General features: G+C 41.3%; 1 protein-coding gene across 2 annotated transcripts in view; it reads left to right on the plus strand.

Annotated features, from left to right (window-relative positions):
• Positions 1-1,518: 1,518 nt before the first annotated feature.
• The window catches only part of jag2b (jagged canonical Notch ligand 2b), a 40,635-nt gene continuing 17,975 nt past the window's right edge, over positions 1,519-24,178 (plus strand). For both annotated transcript variants that reach the window (XM_026194504.2, XM_026194505.2), the window contains exons 1-4: positions 1,519-1,853; positions 2,491-2,811; positions 18,672-18,726; positions 23,755-24,012. In XM_026194504.2, the coding sequence (XP_026050289.2) occupies positions 1,785-1,853; positions 2,491-2,811; positions 18,672-18,726; positions 23,755-24,012 (703 nt within the window). In that variant the 5' untranslated portion in view covers positions 1,519-1,784. The remainder of the gene's footprint in view (positions 1,854-2,490; positions 2,812-18,671; positions 18,727-23,754; positions 24,013-24,178) is intronic.

A 24,178-nucleotide genomic window follows, 5' to 3' on the forward strand; every position in this document is an offset into this window, starting at 1 on the left:
AAGTTGTAAAAGTGTAAATTAGATTAAAGGAGAATTCATTCTTAGTTGTGGGTGAATAACTGGAATGGTTAAAGTGGGAGCCTTTTCACAGCAGCCTTTTTCACAGCAGGTGCTTTAGGTTTCGGAGTGAGCAGCCGCTAGTTGCAGCTTGCCTATTAGAAGTGACCTTAATTCACTTCTTCAATGCAGGAAGAAAGAAATATCAAAAGAGCTTGAACATGCTTTGAGAAATGAGTATTGCTGTGCTTATAATGGGCTTAAAAAGCATGGAAAAACACTGGTAAGGACTGACCATCTGTCAGGGAGGACCAGATCACCTGAGTGCGCTGTCAGGTGATGCAGGTATCCCAAACATCTGTTTCTGTGAGCATGTATTTCTCTGTGTACAATCTGAGAGAAGAGGAGTCATTTTATATGACCAAACGCGCTTGCTGCTGTCGTTGCGTTCTTCGAGAGGGGGTCACCTCCACTCCTCGTGGAGTATAAAGGCAGCGGAATGAGCTGAGGACAAGGAAGCTCATTAAGTCAATAAGGGAGAGGTTTTATTGTGGATTTGTGTGGTCAAATAAAATAGCAATGAGATGCAGCAGAGAACAGAGAAGCAAAGGAAACAAGAGAAAATGTATGATGGGAAATGCTGCACCAACAGTAGGTTTGTGTTTTTAACTTAAGATCCGCGCAACACCTAAAAAATACTGGAAAAATTCGAACATGATTTCATATTTTTAAAGTTGACGAGTATTGCATAGACAGTAGAGGGCGCTCTAAACTGCAATTCGTGGACTGAAAAGTGTTGCGTTGTATGGAGTATTTTTTTTCCTTCCTCTTTTTTTTAACCTTTAATCGCAGTTAATAATCCAGAAATGTGGATGATTAGATTAAATACTTTAGCACCTCTTTATTTCTCCATATCACTCCAAAAACGGTGTTAGTGGCAACAATTTTAAGCATTATTAGATCAAATCAAAAGCAACCACTTGAAAAGAAAATGAAACTGTACTGTAAACGAATCAAGTAATCCCCGCAGATTAACGCCAAACATTTAGCACACTTGTAGGGCTTTATTTTTTATTTTTAACTTTAGGAGCAAATCATTTTTTTAATGTGCCTTCTGCCATCGGGCGTCACTTCATTTAAACACCCATCCAAATTTGTCTCTGGGCCTAATTAAGACTGTAATTAAAAGCACAGCAGCGCCGATAAGTTCCTAATTTGACATAGGCTAATGGCCATGCTCATTATAATATCTTTGCGGCCGCGTTTAATTAAAGTCGACCCCTGCTTTGTTTGCACGCTGTAATGCGGTTTGTCTAAATGAAGCTCAATAGAAAGGCAGTACAATTCAAGTTTTGGGAGGAGGCGGAGGTGGAGGAGGATTGAAGCGGGGGTTATTATACTATTGTCCGCCCCTTAATCCGGTTGGCTCAGAGACTGCCCGCAGGCCAATTTGTAAGTGGTTTGCGGAGCTGCCAATCACAGCAGACATCCTCTCCTCAGGCTGTGGCAACGAAACATCTCAGTTGCTGTGTGGAGAGATTTGACGGAGGGACGCTGCTGTACATGGACCATCACTGCGCCTGCAATCCGCCGCCTGTTCACACACACGCATGTAATGCCTCGCTGAAATCGGGACGTACACGTTGGAGACGACACGCGTGTCAATATTCCATCTTTGCATGTATGGAGAGGAGGAACTAGTCGCCGGGTCCGCGGCTGTTTGTCTTTTTTTTTTTTTTTTTAGATCGTCCCCCCCTCCCCACATATCACTCTAATTAGTCGGAGGCATGTGGAATCTCACCAGGATTAGGAATTGCTTCCCAATAGTGTGCCTGCTGTTGACGTTATGGACGGAGGTAAGAGGGTGTTTTTAAAAATAATTTATTTATTACTCGTATTTAATTCTGCTAATTTAAAAAAAAAATGTTTAAAATTCAAATTAAAAAGTTGGTGGGCGTGGAGCGATGCGTTGGCTCTCCGGCGACGCATATTCGCGTCACATTAATCGATAATTGAATTACGTAGCCGTCAGTTGTGGAGCATGTGATCGTGTTACCATGACAAGTGTAAGGAATTGATACAGGCTACTCTCCATTTTGGTTTAATGCTGACTCCTTTATTTGAATTTCTTCATCTTCTTGAGGGGAGAGAATTAGGCCTGAACCAAACAAGTTGTAAGTTGGATTGCATCAATTGGCTGCTGCAGCGGTTAATTCGCTCCCGTCTGAGAGTAACCTGATTGTCTAAAATCCCAGCGTGCAAACTGTACGCTGTTCACGTGCTCCATTCATGATGCAGAAAAATATTGTGGCACATCCACCCAATCTCCAAAACCTCTATACCGTTTTAAATGGAGAGTAAGACTCAGATTTGGCCACTTCCATACTATTTTTTACGCACCAGATTAAGATGTATAAATTATGCTGTAATTTCTCCACAAGAGCCTATATGTAGTTCTCTCTATTAAAAAAAATGTATATACGTTGGTTGTAGGTGTCCCAGTCAACCGGCTATTTCGAGCTGCAGCTGATCTCCGTGGAGAATGTAAACGGCGAGTTGGCGGACGGGGAGTGCTGCGACGGTCCCCGGAGCTCCCAGGACCTGAGCTGCACTCAAGACGAGTGCGACACTTACTTCAAAGTGTGCCTGAAGGAATATCAGATGGAGGTGGCCACCACTGGCTCCTGCACGTTCGGAGCTGAATCTACGCAAGTTGTCGGTGGAAATACGTTTTCTCTTAAGGGCGCCAACAATAACCCGAATAAAGTCGACGATGCTGGCAGGATTGTGATCCCCTTCCAGTTTGCTTGGCCGGTGAGTGATTTCTCTTGCTCCAGTTAAGCCTTTCTTTACCCTTTCTTCAGACAGTGCATCATTTTGAACCCGGTTTAAAATGTAGGGCGGGTTTGGGTTTTTTCCCCCTCCTTGTTACATGTACCCGCGGGCACACACACACGCGCGCGCAAGCACACACCTGCAGAAACTCGTGGGTAGAAAACGCTCTGGTATTCTGCATAATGAGGTTTTCCCCAGCAGCACCTACCTGGAGAAAAGTTCATATTTTCAAAATAAGATCCACAAGATTAAAAAAAACTACAGCTAACAGTTGCTTCCAAATTTAGTTGACAGTCAGTTATTTTGTTGATTATTTCATCTGGAGCTTATTTCTCAAAGGTCTGAGCAACACATCAGAAGCTGAAACCCCCCAAGTTGGTTTTGCTTTGTTTTTTGTTTTTTTTCTATTTGAAAGTGAGTAAAATTTCTGACCCATTATGAAAACGATTGCAGATTACCTTTAACTTTTGAGCAGCTATATCAACAATTGCTTGTTGCGGCTCAAATTAAAGCGATTCTCCTTTATGCTGTTAAGACTGGAGACAAGAACCTGTAAAGGAGTCGCAGTTGGAATAGATTTAAAGCAGTGATCCAAAATGATTTTGTAGCATCTCCCACCTCCTCTGTCTTATTACAGAGAAGCTAGACCTCATTAAAGGGGGTGCTTAGCAGCATCCTGTCCTTATGAGAACTGACACACATCGGGGCTAAATGATTACATGCTTCACAAGGATCCGATTGCAGTTACAGTGTTTCGCAGTGTCAACTGGGTCATCTTTTAAAGTTGCCCTGATATATGAGGATTGGCTTTGTTCCAGGCCACCAGCTTGCACCTGTCAAGGCCGTGATGGGGTGATTACTCTGAAATGCTTTGATATGTAGATGGTGGCGGATGGGGAGTGCTTCTGCTTTTATGGAGAAATGGTTACGGCAATGCTTTTTGCATCAGCAAATTGCTGATTTTAAAGTCAAATCAATTTATTGAGCCTTAGCTCGTTAACTTAAAGGTTGAACCTTATTGTTTGCTACTCGCAGTTTTGTGGGGTGATTGTTGGTGTGTGGGAGTGAAAACTCCTACTTTCACACATAGCAACATTCAACAGCCAAGTTTTACAGGTGTAGGAGATTGAGGGGATGCAGCCTGGTTGTAGGTGCTGGTTGGATGAATTCTGTAATACAATAATGAATGTGTTACATTATGCTCAAAGTTTGAAATATGCGTCAAGTTGGAGTGAATGATGCCTTTGGGTAGTAGCTCGATGTGCACTTCTGGCTGGTTTTGACAACTCTCCGCCCCTCTTCAGCACCCAGGAGCCTCCTCTCATGCTGTGCTTGCTAGGTGGCTGCTTGTGGTCCTTCCAGGCCAGTTAACCTCATTTCCCTCCAGATAACTGATAGCTGATAAAGGAGCAATTTTACTGTTTGAGGTTTTTATGATAATGAGTGCTTTCCTTTGGACACTCTAATGTCAAGCACTGTTTTCACACAGCCTCGAACACCTAAAGGTGTTCTTTACTATAAAGTAGCCAGTGAAACTCAATATGCGAACGCAGACGTCTGACACAGTTGGGGTAGACGTTAAAACGTCTTTAGGGGGATGTTTTGTGTCAAAGGAACTGTACTGCACATTATTGGCTGCTGTTTAGACCAGGATGTGTGTGCTGTCTTTTGAACTGCAGTTGAGGATGGATGACAAAATCAGCAGCAGTTTCCTAACTGAGTGCTTCAGGTTTTATTATGATAAACGAAGTGAACTTAAGTACAAGTGGTTGACCAATAGTGAAATAACAGCTGCATTTACTTACTTTTTAGGTTCAGAGGAAATAATGTCTAGAAGCATTTGGATACAAAGGCATAATTTTGAGTGTATGCCACCACAGTGATTATTTGTGCAATAAATATTCAGTTTAAGTGGAGATGTTTAGCTTTAATTCAAGAGGCTGGGAGAAATCCTATTAACTGTTAAGGAATTAAAGCCATTAGGAGCTGTAATGTGATTGGGCAAATGAACATAATCATAAATTAAAATATTCATTTTCAAAAAAAAAAATTTCTTTTTAACTTTTCACTGAATCTGAGCAAAACGTTGTGCTCTACACTTGAATTCATCGGTCTTTACCTGTCTTCTGTCACATTGCTTAAACATCAGCAAGCCAGTGACAGCTGGTTGGAAGCTACGAATGGCCATATGTTAGACTCCCTGCCCAGTGTTGTAGAGGTGATGTTGTATTCCTTGGATCATGAGCCGTTTTAGTCGATTCTCGGCGTGTCTAGTAGACATTTTATTCTGTTCCTGGCGCCAATTACTGGTCTGCACCTCATGCTAGTGGAACTGAATGATAATACATCTACCACCTGGAGCAGGAGTGGGCAATTAATTTTCCCATGTTAACCTGAGAAAATGGGCCTGTTGTGGAGGACTGCACCAATAAGCTTCTGACGAGATAAAATTAACAGTGAGCAGTGAGTTCAGCTTATTGTTGAAGTCTCTGCTCACTGTGAGCTTAACAATAAGGGCCCGTTTTCTCATGTGGCCCCTTGGGAACCTTAATTGCCCACTTGGGTACCTGGAGGTGTTCTTCATATGAATTGATCCGACAAAGGGATTTTTCTGTACCATGGAAAGGATTCCGGGATAATCAACAGCTTTTGTGCAAATAGCCCAAAGGCTATGTTAATTGCCTTTTGATCCTTTGAAAAGGATGGAGCACCATATTTATTAATGACTTAAAATGCCTGAAATCTTTCCTCAAATTGAGGCAGTCTGCTGTGTCCAAAATGACTTGATAAAAGGCTAAAAGACAAAGTCAATGTCTAGCCATATATATTCACCATCAAGTTATAATTCATCTGAGTTGAGTATTCCTTCGAGTCTAACTCAAACTTCATATGGACTAACTACATGGTTCATATCTCATAAAATATGATCCACTGAGGATCTCAACAACTTGAGGCAGAGGTGAAGAGGGCTGTTCTGGTGTGTCGTACTTCTGTTAAGTGCCCGGCTGATAACGTCGCAGTATTCCAGTGCCAGATGTCACAACAAGTCTTCGGGGTCACTGGCTGTGGCCTTGTTTCTTTCCTCACTGAAGAAACAAAGATGCAGTGTACTATTGGCTGTGTCATCTGGTCAACTGCCCATTTCGAGCCACATGAAAACCAGCGAGGCCTGGACTCTTCTGTCATCTTGAATCAGGCTTGAGCAGAATGAATGATTTTATTCCTGCTCTCAATTTTGATCCTTATCAGATGTTGATGTCAACAGAAAAAATTCTGCTTAGGTTGCCTTTTTTGATGATAATAAATGTTCTTGTTCATACTTAAACATACACTTAATTAGTCTCACACTTTCTTATGATAGCAGAAATTTGAATCCTAGGATCTTGGCTATGCAAGTCTGCGTAATTTAGATCGATGGTTATGTTGCTGCTAAAGACACTAAGTTTCAATTAAACCATTCACCTAAGCTAAATCTGAAAGTGAACATTTAATCTCAGTCTTGTGTAGAGCACTCAGGCTGTAACAAAAAAAGGTTATCATGTATTCCTGGAGACGATTGTCTCCACAGAAATAGTGGCTCTATGCATCATAGTTTCTTCTGTTCTTCTATCATCACACCAGTATGATTCAGCTGCTAATGGCTGATTTTTATCCATTCTTTGGAATTCTCCCAGTGATTCTCTGTCTTGTTGTTCTCTTGACAGCATGCCAGTAAAAAGACTGATTAGTGATGCCACCTCTGAGCTCAGCCTCCACTTTTTTCTTCTCTCTCTCTTTCTTCAGTCCTAAATTTACTGCTTATACTCTCGTGGCTTTAAATCTTTTTGTTAGACCGACATTCATATTGTAATTAGGATGTCACCAGAACCAATACTTAGAACTTTTGATTCAGATATTCTGACAACACGATGGTACTCGTGTTTTTCTTTATTACCGTGGGTACCGCGTGCAGCATATCTGCCACTACAGTTCTTCTGGAACTGAAGGGGGCAGCATATGTCTACAAGTGTTCCAGTCTGTCCTTACATGCTGAAGAAGAAAGATGTCCATAAGCACGCAAAAAAACAGCACATGGAAGATTGCGACTAGTACAACTTCTGCGATGTGTCCACCCTAACTTGCGGATAGGAAAGGCAGTCAAACCAATATCCAAGTGATACTGTCCAGCTTTGTAGACAAAGGGAGGAAATCCTTTAAATTTAGTGAAGGAACTATCCATAGACAAGATCTGTCCAAAGAATTCGAGGGGGAATGAGTTTCAATGCAACATCTTCTTAAAATATTATTTTTCTTAGGAAATATTGCTATTTTGTTTGAGATAGTTGGCATTGCAGCTGAAAAATCAACTGTGTTCCCAATGCTAACGTTCAATCTCGTAATGTTAGTAGGCAACGCAGGAGCCATCCTAGCATTTCAGTCTGTGTCCTGTCAATAAAATATAATAACCTTCGGAGGGACTCTGCGTAGAGCTGCTGCTACTCCACATCAAAATGACCCAGCTGAGGTGGTTCAGGCGTTTGACCAGGATGAGCGCCTCCTGCATGAGGTGTTCTAAGCATGTCCTACCAGAATAAGGCCTCGGGGTAGACCCAGGACACGCTTGCATCTTTTGGCTGGCCTGGGAGCACCACTTCCATGTTCACTTGAATAGGCTGGAGGATGAGGAACGGGGAGGTCTGAGCTTCTCTGCTTAGGCTGCTGCCTCTGCAAGCCAGCTTCAGAAAAAAGATTGATGGATAAAAATCTGTTTCCCATAGAAATCTATATCAGTCTTGTTATTTATTTATTTATTTTTATTTTTTATAATCGCAGCCATCGCCATCTGGTGGCCTTCAAATAGAATGCAGGGGTTTCCACATAGAATTCAGAATGCACCGAATTGGTTTCATTTGTCCAAACTGGAAATGAAATCTACCAAACCTTTGTTAGACATTGCTTTGTGTTTGGCTACTATCACCCATCTTGTCTGTAACTTACTGAACATTATGGTGATGGAGCGGCTCTGATTGGAGGTTCTTGACTTGGGTCCCAGTTGATTATGAGCAGACTGGGCCAAAGGGGGGGGAAAAGGAACAGACTCAATGATGGTTAAATCAAGGTTAGGCTAGTCATTTCCCTGCGTTTCCATTATTTAGGCCAGACTAGGTTAATCACTGATTTTCTTAATCTTGGCCTTAGAAAGATTAAAAATAAGCCTATTTGCTCATTAAAATAAAAACAGCGTTCATGTTTAATAAAGCCCATGGACCTTATGCAATGTAGATTCACATGCTCCAGCTCGCAGATGAGCTGACCAAGTTAGTGCCTTGTTTGGCCACTCTTATTGAGTTTCCTTTTTGTTGGCTCATGCTGCGTGCGTACTTCTGGAGAGCAAGTGAAAGAGAGAGCCACGTCTTACTTCCATTTGAACACTAATGAAATTGCCGGTGGAATTTCTTTTCCTATCTTTCTCTCATCCTCCCTGCCCTCAAGTGACATCAGCCGGACGTCCGTTTGATGTGATCCTGCCTGTAACTCTATCCGCTCCAGGCTTTGACATGTATCAAGCCTCCATCCTCACTCTGCTAGTTAATGGATGTAGGGAGGTAGTTTAAACTCTACTGGGATCTACACCAGGCATCAGTGTCATTAAAATGCTTAAACTACATATTTCTTAAAATAGTTTGTTTCCTAGAATAAAGAGTTTTTAAACACTCTGACCCATCTATGGTAAAGGGATAGTGAGTGTGCTACAGGTTGGTTTATTTGTTCTTCCGCTCACGCACTCCCTTAATGTGTAGTTGGTCTCATGCGGCTGATTATTTCAACTGTGAGCAGATTTGATTCACAATTAAATGACATCTCAACTTAGCCGTACCTGCTAAATTTTATTTTACATAACTCTTTTCTGGAGCAAACATAAATTATTGGAATTCCTGTTTCATGCTTCTGTTGAGAATAAAAGTACAAAAACCTCGACTGACTCCTAGAAGATGGTCAAGGACACAGTCCCCAACTCAGTCATTGTGCTTGTATCAAGTTATGAATTATACATCCTAGGATAAAGATGCACATTCTGGGATACTAGGTAGTAATTGTGTTAAAGTATGCTGTGCACACATTTGACAGGTGTGAAGTACTTGCAAGATGAATGGAAAAAGGAAGTGAAGTGGTTGGATACTGCATCTAGCAATATATATGCATATCCAACACCACATATCACCTATAACATGTGATCTATTTGCTCCTGACCCGTTATCAGAGTAAAACTCCGTAGCAGACAAAACCTTCTAACATAGAACTCTTTGTCTTATAAACGTCAGCAAATTTGAGCTTGAGCAGCGGAAAATGTTCTTGAGTATCATCGCATTTCTCAGACAAGGATTCTTATTGATGCATCTGAACATGAGAATGAAGCAGAGCATTTCAGTGCTTTGGTGATGCACTTTGGCTCATGTAATGTAGGTCTTTCCTCCTTCCTCCCCTCTCTGGCTGAGGGGCAGCTATATTATTTTATTTTTTTTCCACGCGCATGCACACACACAGAGAGAGAGAGGCTAAAGCAGGCTGCCATGGTTAACCACACCTGATACAGAGCGTGTCAGAGCTGTTGCTAGGAGACGGCTGCATAGGCCTCTAGTAAACAATTATCTTTCCTCTGTGTGGCTCCCTCCCCCATCCATCCTCCTCTGGTCCCAGGGCTGGTCTGTGGAAAGCTACTCACACGAGTCTCACCTGTGATTCAGCGTTGTTCTGTATCGATTATACAATTAGCCACTCGCACTGAACTCCCAAAGTGACATAATGGGACGTAAGAGAGCCTTTCTTTTTTTTTTAAGAAGTGGTGATTAAGATGTGGTAGCCTACAGTTTTATTACTTTTATCTTTGCATGTTCCTCTAGGCTTTACTGCAGAATGAGATTTTTTTTTTTTTTTTTGTTCCTGAAATGATTGACCATATTCTTCCAATTTTATTAAGTAAAAAAACCTGTAAATTATTAAACAAAGATGTAAACAGATTAAATTTATCAGGCAGTAGCTCCACACTTTGGGTTCTGACTTAGCGGACTGACGTAAACAACAGTCCAAATGCTCTGTGCTACTGAGTAAGGGGGGGGGCTTCAGTGAACTGTGATGAACTGACATCTTACCATGAAAGGCTCACTAATAACTGGATCATTTCAGTCTTTACAGTTCTCATCTTTTACAGTTAAGTGCAATTACAGATTCAATCTTTGGACATTTATTGCAGTTTCACGCTCTTTGACTCGTGTGTCTCAAATGGGAATCAAACCTCTCCTAATGAGCTTGTAAATATCATGTTCGTATATATAAAGTTTCTTATGACTTCAGAGGAACTCGACAGTTATTAATGTCAGACAGCCACTTTTGTTATAACATAAACATAGCGTTATCGCTAAGTCTTGGTGACTGAAAGTAATGCTTCTGTTTTATTGTAAAAACGGTCATCACAATTAACTAATTAATTGGCTCTGGATATTGATCTTTAAAAGTAAGTCGACTAAAAATAAACCGTAAACGCCAAGTTTGTTTTTAAAAGGAACAAAATCTCTAGAATCACAGCTGTTTTCATCAACACTGGTAAAAATGTTGCAGATGGGTATTTTAAGAAGATGTGACACATCCTGTTTCCACACTGTATGAAAATAAGCTCATTATTTTTCTTTGGCGTAAACCATATTTTAACCAAACCACTGCACTGCGAATGCAAATGGGCTTTAAGTTGCCATTGAGCCATTTCCTATAGAGTCATGAGAACACCTTGTGCAAACATAACCAGAGGCAAATTGATGCACAAAATTTCAAATTGCATCTGCGTGGTCCAACATGCAGACTCTTGTCATTTTCAGTGGTAAAGGTTTCAGTTCAGATTTCATTGATGTAAGTAGAAGAGGGAACAAGATAAATGAATAAAACGGCGAGATTTAGCACAGTGAATCTGTTCTACAGTGTACCTACTGTAATTTTATAACATCTGCTGTGTAGTTAATGCCTTCCTTAGCTCGACTACATCCATAATGTATCGAAGTTTACTATCTAAACGTTTTTTTTGTTTTTATCAGTGTATGTAAGGTTGGTAACTGAAGGATTTTTGCTTTATTTTTTTTTTTTTTTAATCCTGTCTAGAAGGGGACTGCATGTGCTCCTTTGTTGTGATCTCACAGGTGAGAGAGTGTGTATTCATGAACGCGTTTAAGACGGTGGTCTGAGTACTCTCTTGTGGATCTGAGCTCATGGGACAGATGAAGAAAACTCCACTGTTTACATCTGCAGAGTCTCTGCTCAAAATGAAACTGGTGTTTTCAGATTTACTGTAAATGCACAGTGCACCTGCTCCACCCTTGTGTGTGTGTGTGTGTGTGTGTGTGTGTGTGATGTTTGGGTTTTTTTTGTTGTTTTTTTCTGCTAAAGATCAATGATATATTTGGTATGTTTCACATTTAAAACACTGCAGCAAAAGCACTGTCTGGTATATCATCAGTCCATTTGGTAGCCAGTGTTCATATTAACAGAGGAAGAAGTGCAATTGGTCTAAATGAAGTAAAAGGGGGAGGGGGGGTGACACCTTGATTAAGGTGTCATACTTGATCTACAGATGTAGGCTCAAAGTTACACCTGAAAGGACTCACAAGCACTGCTGTATGTATTTTTTTTTTTTCTGGTGGAAACCTTTTAAATCATATGACAATTTCTTTTCCAGTATTTTCACCACATACTTTAAAAGTCATTATGTCTCTTATTGTAAAAACATTGCTTAAGTAGGTGGCACAGTGACCTGCTTGTCAACGAATGCTGCACATGTTATTTGTATAACCCTGTTGTACAGTAAGTTGTGTGTCTGCACATGTGTGTATTTCCATGGTCACTCTGCATTGAAGCGTGTTGTTGTGGCCCACCACATCCCCTGCCTCTTGTTAAATGAATGGTGTGCAGGTGCAAGAGGCTCCTTGTGGGGGTAATTAAAGCATGTCATTACATGGGCAGTTAAATTGTCACTGTTCTGTTGAACTTTGGATCAGGAATTGGCCTGTTAATGTTTCTGAAGCATGCTTATTTCTCTAGTACCTCTTAGACCTCTGAAGGCAAATTAACTCCAGAGGAAGTAATTTGCAAATATCCAAGACGCTGCAGTAATGGAGATTTAACCTGTTTGAACTCTGACTTGTTTGTCACACTTGGCACGCATCGGGATGAACTCATGACATGTGGCATTTCTGTCAATAGTTTTGTGACTGTCAGTGAATTATTTTCAGCTAACTTACAGCATTTAAACTGCCTTTGTAGTGTCACCCCTCTCATCCCCCACCACATCTTAGCTTTTAGCTAGGGCTGCTCAATTAATCGAATTTTAATCACGATTACGATCTGGGCTTTCAACGATCATTAAAAATGACTGAGCCGATTATTAGCCCCTCCCTCATTTATCCGCGACACCTTAAAGGCCGGTCCGTGAAAATATTGTCGGGCATAAACCGGTCCGTGGTGCAAAAAAGGTTGGAGACCGCTGATTAAGAGGACCCGAGGGAAGCTCGGAAAGCTAAGCAGAAGTTATTTGGAGAGTGACTGCCGTTGGTTGAAAAGAGAGTTTAAAAAAAAAAAAAAACTTTAGTGGTGTTGCACACAATTTTATATTATTTTTTTAAAGTCATTGTTAACCCTTTAAAGCCGGTCAGAGCAGCACGCTCCGTTTTGCGTAACTATTTTTAAATACCTGTAGAACCTGAACCGTGTAAGCTAGCGCAATAATTTGTTTTGCATATGAAACCGGAGGAGTTGTACTTACATCTCATACCATCAGCTTGTCCTCGGTCACGGTTTCCTTCCACATATAGCTTTGCAAAAATTGCATAAAAAGCGCTTGCAGGAACAAAAACGTAATATTCCAGAAACACGCTTTGCCGTTCCTATCAGCTGTTCGTAACACTTCCCACAGTGAAATGATGCACCTGCTGTTTTCTTTGCAAATTTGCATCATAGGATTGTTTTTTGTTTTTCCTGCAGTATATAAAAATTGGTGTATCTCCAAAATAAAACTATGAAGACACTCAAAATAAATTTCCTGTTGTTGTAAACTATTTTTTGCAACTTTATTGTATTTAAAGTTTTGAGGGATAAACCTCTTAAATTTCTCCAAGTAGAAATATATGTAAATAAAACAAAAGCGATTTTCAATTTTTTTTGTAGTTTATTGCACTTTTTTGCAATTTATGTAATTACTATGGACTTAATGCATACATATTATTAAAATATGGGCTATAACAGTTGTATTGATGTATAGCAACTTGAAATGCTCCCACAAATGGCACTACAACATGTAAAAAAAATAATATAAGCTCTGGTGGACTTGGTTCTATAGTAGGTCTTAAAGGGTTAAATAAATATCGTCAAATAATCGTGATCTCAATTTCAGTGAAAATAATCGTGATTATCATTTTTGCCATAATCGAGCAGCCCTACTTTTAGCTTATTTTAATTGTAACTCTAAACTATCACACGGCAACGCCGAGCTCGTTAGCCTTTGTATACACATGTGCATGCGTCAGTGTTTGTTTTGCGTGTAACACAGTCTTGGATTATGCTGGTTAATTAGCACCAGGAGGGGAGGGGTTTGTTGTATTGGAAGTGCATGGGTAATGACCCTGTTGGCATAGTAGCAGCATGCTCAATGGGCCGTGTGTGTGTGTGCACAGCCGGTATATGCCAGCCAGCCAAATGCCTTGCCTTCAGTACGAGATCTCTTGGCACACGACTCTGGCAGGCGTGCAGAACTCATAGCCCTCCACCTCTCTACCCGGAGAGATGCGACTGTCTGTAATCTGCTTCCTCAACTACACCTGTGGTTGCAATGGTGAAAATAAATGATGCCTAACTTGACTGCTAGAGGACATTTAAAAATAAACCCAACATAATCCTGCGATTTATTTGCCAGCTTCTCCTCCTTTAAAGATGTTAAAATCACAGGATTATGTCATAAATATTTGATAGGTTGACGACACTAATCATATATTTGTGTGCTCAGGATTCTAATTGTCTTTATGACTGAGAATTTATTTCCTACTAGGTTATTTTAGAGTTTTCCATACCTGGAAACCTGGAATGGCCACTGTGCTGTTTCAACACTGATGTCAAGAAGGGTCAAAAACCATCCAACCTTTCTGCCTGCCAACATATGCAAGGACTTTGCCACTGGAGGTCTTTGATCCTTGCCTCTGAACAGATTGAGGAGCTAGTCTGAGAGATTTACATTTGAAGTCCACTCTACTGGCAGAAGTGATGGGAAGCTCACATTTTTATTTTATTTTTTTCAAATGTTTTACCCTGAAATGGCTTCCCAAAATCCTATACCTGAGCATGCTTTCCTTCCCTTGGAAACTTCTCTGCTTTGGGGTTGCTTGATTACTGATCCTGATTCATTAGGAAATGGCAATACCAGATGAATTCTGTTATTTAATATATATATTAAATATTATATATTATAATAAAAAAATAAAAAAATAAATAATAATAATAATAATTTCCCCCAGGGATCAATAAAGTATTCTGATTCTGATTCTGATTATTTCTCACCTTACCTGGTACTAAATATTAAGGGTGACATAGCATGTCATATCTCTCATTAATCCAGATTTTTAGCAGTTCTTCCAGAGATCCTGTGTCACATGCTCTTGTGTCCAGTCTAGGAAGGACTTCTAGTGCGGTGCCTTTACACTAGAATAGTGTAAACTCGGCCCTATTAACATCAAAAGCTGGGATTGACATCGCAGATTAATGAAGATTACATGTGGCGATTACTGGCCATGGAATGAATTGTGATGACCTTTTGTCCCATCAGAAGGTAATAAATCAGACATCAGTTAAACTCTCTGTAGACGAGCTTGGAGGTGGGCATGTAGGCTACTTTCAGTGGACATGCGAGACAAAAATAGCTCAAGGACACAGACGGGGCTTTTTTTTTTTTTTTTTTTTTTTTGTTTGTTTGTTTCCTTTTAAATTGCGAGTGCTAATCTGAGACCTTTTTTTATAGTAACTATGTGAAAGTCGTTCTCAAAGCTCGGTTGATATCCCAACTTTCCCCAAGGGACAGAAATTAGTCAATCAAAGCTGTGATCTACAAAGCAGACGCGCCCCTCCAACGATACGGAATTGTTGGCAGACGGGGATGTTGCATGGGATTACACACCAGCCCTGGATCTCACATTCTCAGTATTCTTCGAATGCAAACCTGCACGTCGCCCCCACATACAGAGGGCTGACCCCTCTTTTGAAAAAGAAGCGTGCAGATCCCATGCTTAGTGACCCCAACCTGCCCCGGCTTCCACTTCCCACTGCCACCTCTCTCTGTTTCCCGTCCCTTTTATTATTTCAACAGCCACCTTCCACTCACCCATCCACCCATCGTCTGGCGTGGGAACCTACACCTGTAGCTCTCCCCAGACATCACTAGTGGTACATCCTTTGCTTTTATCATCATTGTGGTCTACTGTGGAGAATTAAATAACTACCTGGAATAGATAATGATTATTATTTTTCCCTTAAATGTCAGTGCATCATTACCTCAGTCACTGAGTGCATCCAACTAACATCCTTTGTTTCTTACCATTGCTCCCCCTTCTTGACTTGAAAGCTAGGATTTCTCCAAGTAAATCCTCTAATCCATTTGGAAGGGTTTTGGAGATTTGACTGCAGATACTTTGTAGTCTCAAATGATGTATTTCACGCTGTCAGACATGGCAGATGTGTTTTGAGTTGAAAAAAGGGCAGGTTAATGATGTTAGGATACTTTCTGAGTCTGATTATATGATTAGGACTTGCACAGGAGCCACTGGCGGCTTGTTTTGACTTCAGCAATTCAACTGTGCTGCTCAGGCTCAGTAGCACACATGCTGACACTAATTGTCCCCGTGCTGACTGTGTCTCTTCATGGACAATGGTTTTGATTGGAATGGGGGTGAGTTACGGTGTTGGGACAAGGGTCTTTGTTCAGTTGCCTTCACCCCCTTCCCTCCCCCACTCCTCCCCTTTATCCCTCTGCCCATCCATCTATCTTGTTCCAACCATTTGGGCAGCTGTCACTTAATCCAGCTAATCACAGACGGGGACGGTCTGTGGGAAACCAGACTAGTCCATGGCTTTGCTCATCCCCAGCATGCGCGATTCGGGACTGTTTACTCAAACGTTTACTACATGTAGGCATGTAAGGAAGCCTGGACTTAAAGTAAACCCCAAAAGGTGCAAGTCACGGTATGACAACCCCTTCTTTGTTTAATCTTTGAATGTGCGTCACGACGAGGTTCGTCTCTCTGCATAGTCTCACGAAACAGACAGGCTTCATTCTAAGATCTCCTGTCCCAAATGCATGTATTGCCACTTATAGTTCCTCTTTATATCCACTGGCATATGCACCCACCCATCCAAATGCTCTGAGTGGGTCGGCCAGCCCACCCTTTTGTTGTTGGGGGAGGGTGGGTTTTTAGAAAGGTCAGAAGCCGTCTACGTGTCGTGGGATGATGCACGTTCATGTATAATAATCCACGTTTGAGCCCACATCTGTTGTGTGTCTGCGGTCGGATGGGTTGGCAAAGCTTCCGGCAACAGAAGCACGAGTCTGCCCATGCCCTGATCCCCTGATTTCTCTTAACTCCTAACTATAGCTTTCCATCTCTTCACGCCAGCCTTCTTTTCTTTTCTAATGTTGTCTTGCCTGGATACATACAATCTCATACACCTGCACTCCCAATCCTTATTAACCCAAGCTCTCCCGCTCACACCTATCCTGTCATCTTCCATTCCGTTCTCTTTTCACCAATGATCTTCCACAATAACACTCCCCTCCCTTTCCTCCCGCTGCCACCCACAGCCAGACAAGCCTCTTTAATCCAACAGCCCAGCAGCAACTAGCCTACCAGCTTGTTGGTCCCCCAGAACAACAACGTAGGCAGACGTACACATGTTTTACAGTGACCCTCCCTGATTTCTCCTCCTCATTTCATTCAACTTTAAGTAGCTCAAATGCTACTATCTTTTTTTTTTTTCCTTCCATCCACACTGAGAGTAATGCCCCGTCATTGACATTACACTAGAGATCACAGCAGTCACACTGTGGCTACTACAACTGTCACTGGCGGTGACGTAACGAGTGCTATTTAGGTCAGCTAGTTGCCTAGCAGTGTGCCCTGCAGCACACCAGCTAGATTACTGTGATACTGGTTAGCTTGGTTATTTTGTGTGCGGGTGTTTACTCGAGCAGCATCAGCTGTGCAGAATGCTCAAGTTTTTGCTGCATCGTTGCTTAAAACGCAAACGGTTGTCTGGTTTCCATTAAGTGTGAATAAAACCGTTTCAGTCCATAAACTGACTTTCATCAGAGTGGGCGGTCCCGTCTGTCCATTGGTCGAGGGGAGTTAAGCAACCAGAGGAGCTTTCACATTAATGAAACTCCATCAATAGATCATCAATCGTATCTTTGCTCGTCTTTATTATTAATTGCACAATAATTTCAGCAGAGTGTAAAACCCATGTAGCGCTGTCGTACTGGTTAACTGTAAAGCATAACTTGGACAGAAACAAGATAATCCCCTTAGCTGCTGCTTTCTTTCACTGTCTGACAACCAAGGATAAAGCCAATTCATCTCACACAGCTTATACTGGCAAAGTGACCGTACATTTTTGCAGATTTTTCTTCTTTTTTTTTTTTTAATTTCTTTTTTGATAAAAGGCAAACTTAAAAACTGGAGACTGAAGCAGGAAAGATTGACTTTGGTTAGACATCACTTTTGCACATTAGACTGAAATGTGTACATGTGATCATAGCCCCTGCCTGACATGTACTATATCTTGTAGTTGTATTCCTGAATGGCTCTTATCTCATTTTGATGTGTTTGGACCGCTCTGTAAGGGTACAAAAACTCTTTTAAACCAGCTATAATCCCAATACCCAATGCGATGCATTATCTTCCTGTCATGTACTTTTCACATCGAAGTCCTGTTCCCTGTCTTGGCTCTTTTCCACAGTTGTAATTGTTGTCTTACACTGTCAATGAAACCCAATGATTCAGCAGTAACTTCAGCATACCCTTGGATAATGGAGCCGAGGTCCATATGAGACGCTGTAGTAGCAGTAAAATTGATTTTTGTATCCGTGCGTGCTGATGTTTGAGAGCAGCACAGCTGAGGCTAAAATGATCATCTCCACAGTTCGGTCTGTTTTTAGAAAACGACTGTCATTATTAATGCGTACTGCTGTGATTTTAGGAACAAAATGACAAAGGCTGTTTTAATGTTCCCTTTTTCCCCCCCTCTAGTTACAAAAAACAAAAACTGGTTGGAGAATATTTCATTGTCCTCAATTCCTCTTTGTCTTTAGATTTAAATGTCAACAAGGTTACCTTCAAGACGAGTAAAATCAACTGAAATTCTGTCTTGCAATGCTCACTGGGTTTCGCTACAACAGCCATGTCACAATTGGACTGGTCACGGTAATCACTGAATAAAGTGGAACTTTTCATTGTACAGCAGGTATTACAGTGTGGCCTGTGATTAATAGTCCCAAACATTTGTGCGTGCATTGGAATATAAGGTGTACTCTGAGACTCTGTTTGCAACTTCATTTACTGGAAATGCATTGATTTCTGTTTGTAGAAGGAAAAAGAGCTGCAAAAATGCAGCTTATGGACACAACTATTACATGTGCATGATCCTGAAGACTCCTGTTATTCACATTTATACCAGTCAATGGCCAACACTAAACAAGCTCATTTAGGCCCACCTGCCCAAAACTAAAATAATGAGTCATAAATGCCATGTGACTAATGTCTTTTTGTTTTTGCTTTTTCCTTCAGCGGACATACACGTTGATTGTAGAGGCCTGGGACTGGGACAACAAGACACGAGAAAGTAAGTTTAAACCTCACCTTCATCATACTGCTTTGGATTTTACTATGTAGCGTTTGTCAGTAAGAAGTGTTTAGTACAAATCTTGACTGGCGTTGGATTTCTTTGAGTTTAGTATTGATATCAATACTTGAGTTTCGAATTTGATTTGATTGCAATCCAGTGTGTGTGTAGTAAGGGTTTCTTTTTTTAATGTATTTTTTCCTTATTTATTTATTTTAATACAGTAATGAGAACATCTTACAGTTAAAAAAAAAACCATGACGCTACATTACGTTTAATCATTTCCACTAAAATGTGCCAAAGATCTTTCCAGCATATCCTCCAAATTTCTTAAATACTTTGTGACACATAGTTTATTGATGGCTTAATGGCAGAGGTCACGAATTACAGGACTCCTCATAAAGAATACAAGCCTTGGTTTTCCTTGGCTATGTTGGCTGTGGCAGTCAGTTTTGACCAGCTGTATCCTGTTTTCCTTTGGTTGTGTCCGCTGGGTGGACTCCTGTAGAGCCTCTTTTTTTCCCCATCTGAGCAGTAGCCCAGTCTAGGAGGAAGAGGACACATTGAGGCATATAATGTCTGCATGTCTAGATGTAACTTTGATCTGTGAGAAAGGTGTCATTTTTCATGTGTCTCTATTAACCTTATGTGCATGCAAGGGTGAATTAATTTTTGTATTGAATCATGCCATCCTGTCTTGTCCAGTCTTGAGCTTATTCTGTTTATATGAGGTCACTGCATCCTGTTTTGTCCATAACATCAAACACACTTCCACTTGAGAATGCAGACAATGGAGAAGAAATAGATTTTGACATCATCACTCTTTGATTAGACTGTGCATGCCCTGTGTAGTCTCCTGTTTCTGCACTGATTGTGTACATTTACGGTAATTAGTTCTGATGAAGGTGGTACGGCCCAGTTGTTGAGTAACAGACCAGTTGATTATCTGCCAACTACTCTCGCTTTAGTCTCAGCCAAATCGCTATAAAGAAGATGAAGATTTTTTTTTTTTTCCCCAAGACATGGGACTCCTCACCAAGATGAGACGGAAAATGCTGTGCTTTTCATCATTTGCCAAACTATAGAAAAACCTTAATTATACTGTCCTTTGAATCTGAGGCAGCTTAGATTTTATTTTATTTTCATTGTCATTTTCAGATGTCACTAGCTTTTATGTCCCAAATTTCTTACCTTAGTAAGTTCAAGAAATAACAATGTCTGGAACAAACACGTTTGGTTTTTTCTTTTGTGGAGGATGGTGGGCCAGTCTGCAGTAGTAGCAAGCTTATGTCAGAGTTGGGCAGTTATTACAGCTTTTCTCAGCAGGTGGGAGGGTTGGACAGGTCACACGTGAACTTGTCTTATCTTTTCATTAGCAGTGGTGTCTTGTGCTTTTCATAGCAACGTGTTAGAAGTAGGTTTATTTCATGAGTAATGGTAAGGCAACTTTTTATAAATGGGGAGACTTGTTAGAAAGACATGGACCTCATTCTCCAGTAGTTCTAAGACAGCGCTCCCCAAACCTTTTTGCGCTACATGTCAGACATGATTTTTACGGACTGGCCTTTAAGGTGTCGTCCATAAATACAACAAAATAAAATGATACAACAAAGACAAACTGTGGTATTTTGTAAATACAATAATAACCTTGAATTCACTGTGTAATTGTAACTTTACTAGCAGCGTCCCCCTGAAATGCGCCAACAACATTGAGAGTAACATCGTCCCCTCTGCCCCTTAATGCTCTCTGGTCGCTATGGTAATGCATACATATTTCTTTCAAAATAAGACACAACTACAACACAGGAAAAGACCCAGAGAAACAGAGTTAATAATAATTAAAAAAAAAACCAACAACCTGAAAACCATAAATTTCACACCCAAGCCTGAACTCTCGCAGCCTGGTACCAAGCGACTCCTGTACTGGTCTGTGGCCCGGGGGTTGGGGGACCGCTGTTCTAAGATGTCAAGCCTTCATCTAGATTTACAGAACAGAAAAGCATCATCTGAACCCCTTTGTTACTGATGGTAAAAGATTTTCTTCCACCAAAACTAAAGCGCCAGTCACACAAATTTAGAGACCTATCAGTGGGTTTTTTGTCTTCTTTGGTTGCACTGACTGGTCTGTAGGCCTTAGTAGAGCCAAGATCATGAACATTGAAGCACCAGTTCTATTACACCAGATCTATACTGGGCCAACACCAGAACACCACATATTGGTGAGAATTGGGGTGCAACAACCAAATCCGTAGTTTGATCTATACTAATGGATACATGTGGAACTGCAGCTTGAAGCCGTTGTAACCATTGCAAGAAAAAACAAAAAAAGGAGCCTGTTAAGTCAGTTGGTAGTGCTGAAAAAACAGTGCTTGTATTAATATGGACACCAATGCTAATGAATCAATGCTGGGACATATTCAGTCTTCCTTCCTCATGTTTCCCTGTTCGTCCCCGTTGTAGTGCTCCTTTGTCATTCACTTGCCTCTTCAGAGACCTCCTCACCCCAGTGGTGTACTCTGACTCACTGTGTACTAGAGGTGCACTCTAACTAGAACCTGTAGCAGGTGGAGACTTTGGAGAGTTTGCAGAACAGAACAGGGTCTGCATTTGCAAGCTACTGCAAAGTTGAATATTCTGGAGACACGCCACTCCAAGTGTAGCCATAGTTCACACTTGTCATGAGCCAGCGATACTTAAGTTTTTCTTTTGCTTGTCATTGAACTATTTGTTGTTTTTGCACAGATGGATTCTTCATTCTCAGTCTGAGACATTAAGTTGAACTTGTCTGGCCTGAGTCAGCATCGGGGTCATGTCTGGTCCTACGTAAGAGCCTACCAGTGTGTCGAGGATGTCAGTGAGATTCCTCTCTTCCAGCGTCATGTCCTCCATAGCACCCCTCTTCCCTTCCCCCTGTGTCCTCAGGAAAGGCTGCCGGCTGTTTTCCTTGTGTTTATCGAGCAGGAAGTGGACTGGACTGGGTGGCCGGGCTCAGTGTTTAGACGCTTAGTAGCAGAGACCGGCTTGGGCCCCGAGCCCATTGTTCTCTATCTGGCACCGAGGGTTATTTCTGTTATTGTTGCTTAATTTTGTCTGACATTGTCAGACTCCAGCAGAGGAATGTGTGTGTGTGCGCGTGTTCCTGCTTTAAAATGTCTTTGGAGCATTGAGCCCAAAGCCACGGAGGAAGTCGCAGGCCCCCATATTTCCACAGAGATTGTTCTCCAGCTTTGACTCCACTGTGAAAAGATTGCCTGTTATTTCATTCTGCCCCTCAGAAGTAGACTGTTTGAATGCTAGAGGATGATTGGCTTTAAATGTTTCACAGATGCTTCATGATGGTGCTTGTTTAAAGCTCACAGATGATATGTGCTGTTGCCAGAAAATTGACAATGAATTTCAAGAGCGCACTTAAAATTCAGTGGGTACAATTGAGTGTGACTGTACGAATGGATAGAGGGTCCACATCAGCGTCCAGTTTTCAAATTGCTTCAAATAAATTAGTTTTTAGTCATCCTGATAAGTATACCTCAGCCTTTAAACAACTTAGTTAATGGAGAGACTTCTGCATAAAGGTTTCACTCCTTAGATAGTGTTTTTTTTAAAGTGCTTGATTGATCTTCATTACCTTTTAAGTTGATGATAGCAAGTGGAAGCTTATTTACAGAAAGCAGTGACCTCTGATGCTGAAAAGCGAAGCCACCAGAAAGTGCCACAAACTGCAGTATCTCAAAAAACCTCCTGAGAGTGACTGAAGATGCAAGTCAGGTCCAAGAGATTCTCATATTAAAGTCTCCAACTGTAATCTTTTATATAAAGTCTACTGTTGACACTCTGTTAGATGCTGTGGCTCGGTCTGTAACAGACGGACAGAAGCGTGCAATAGGCAGGGGAAAGAAAAAGTGTGAGGATCTCAGCCTGAGTAGTAGGTATTTGTTGGTTATTGCACAGCATGTGTGCCTTATTTATGTGGTCCGAGTGTTTGTCAGAGTCTGAAATCGGATCTGTTACACTTTTCTGTATTTTGACTGTTAAACTAGGCGATTATTTTAAATCTGGCTTAAATGTGGAGTCTACCACACGTGCAGGCACCGCCTGTGCAACAAACGTTCAGAATTAATATCTCTGTAAATGCTCAGTACCAGCCAGATTCCCCCCCCCCCCCCCCCCCCCCCGCTATCCTTAATGGCAAACTCAGACACAGTTCTGGTGGTGAGCAGAGAAGGCTCCCTCACTTGCTGGTCAGACCATCGATTTGCAAGAGGGCAGCCAATCAGAAGGAAGCTGGCTTAAAAAGAGAGACCTTGAAATGTCTTGCTTTTATAAACGGGGAGAACTATGCGGGTTTACTTCGAGCTATGAGGATTATTATGAACTGTGAATTATACAAATTAACTTGAGGGTTGAGAATAAATATGGAGCATTACAGAGCTTCATAAAGTTGGTAAAATGCACTGAAGTCTGGGACCGCCTAAAAATTTAAAATGAGTGACTGTAGTTGGTGTTCGTGTAGGGAATACTAATAAGCTGTGGTGCTCACTTTGAGGAAAAAGCTGGGAATGATTCTTTACATGGCTCCAGGCAACATCAGGCTGTACTTAAACACCACTTTCAATTTACCTATTGCATACCTCTCTGATCTAGTCACGTTAGACTCTTCTCTCCCTCCTCTCACTGTAAGTGTAGCTGCTCTCAGCAGACAAAAGGTGTGAAAGTGAAATGAAGTGAAATATTAATTCAGTTTATGGCAGGATATTATTTTAGCACAAGTCCAATAAAAGCTTCTAAAGCTAGTGTAGAACATAACAAGAGAAAGGCAATAATGAAATGTCATCGTCTGAGCTTTACACTTTGTGTCGACTCTGTTGACCGCAATGATCAAGTCAAAAAACTAAACTGCCGTATAGATGGACGTTTTGTCAGGACACCTTTTGAGTGGACTAATATCTGATCCAGTGTCAGGTTGAGTTGCTTTATGTGTGGTGAGAAGGAAGTGAGTCTGAATCGCACATTCACCCCGTTTTGTTTCAGCTGAGGAGGACCTGCTGATTGAGCGCAGCGCCCGCACTGGCATGATCAACCCTGGTGACCCCTGGCAGACAATCATGCACGATGGGCCCGTGGCTCGCATCACTTACCGTATCCGGGTAAAGTGTGACGAAAACTACTACACCAGCACGTGCAACATACAGTGTTCTCCTCGTGACGACTACTTTGGCCACTACCGCTGTGGACCTTTAGGCACCCGTGTGTGCCTGGATGGTTGGATGGGCCACGACTGCACAACAGGTGAGCTCCTAGCACCTTAAAATGTCTTCAAAAATAAAAATAAATGCGTGAATGAATTGTAAAGATTCGCTGCCTTTTGAGATCTATTTAATGAGATGTCTTTTAAACTGTTTCTATTAAGTTTGGGTTCAGATTTTCAAAGGGAGTCCGATCAGTTTACTCTTTA

This window comes from Astatotilapia calliptera, chromosome 15 (assembly GCF_964374335.1).
Source record: "Astatotilapia calliptera chromosome 15, fAstCal68.1, whole genome shotgun sequence".
Lineage (NCBI taxonomy): Eukaryota > Metazoa > Chordata > Actinopteri > Cichliformes > Cichlidae > Astatotilapia > Astatotilapia calliptera.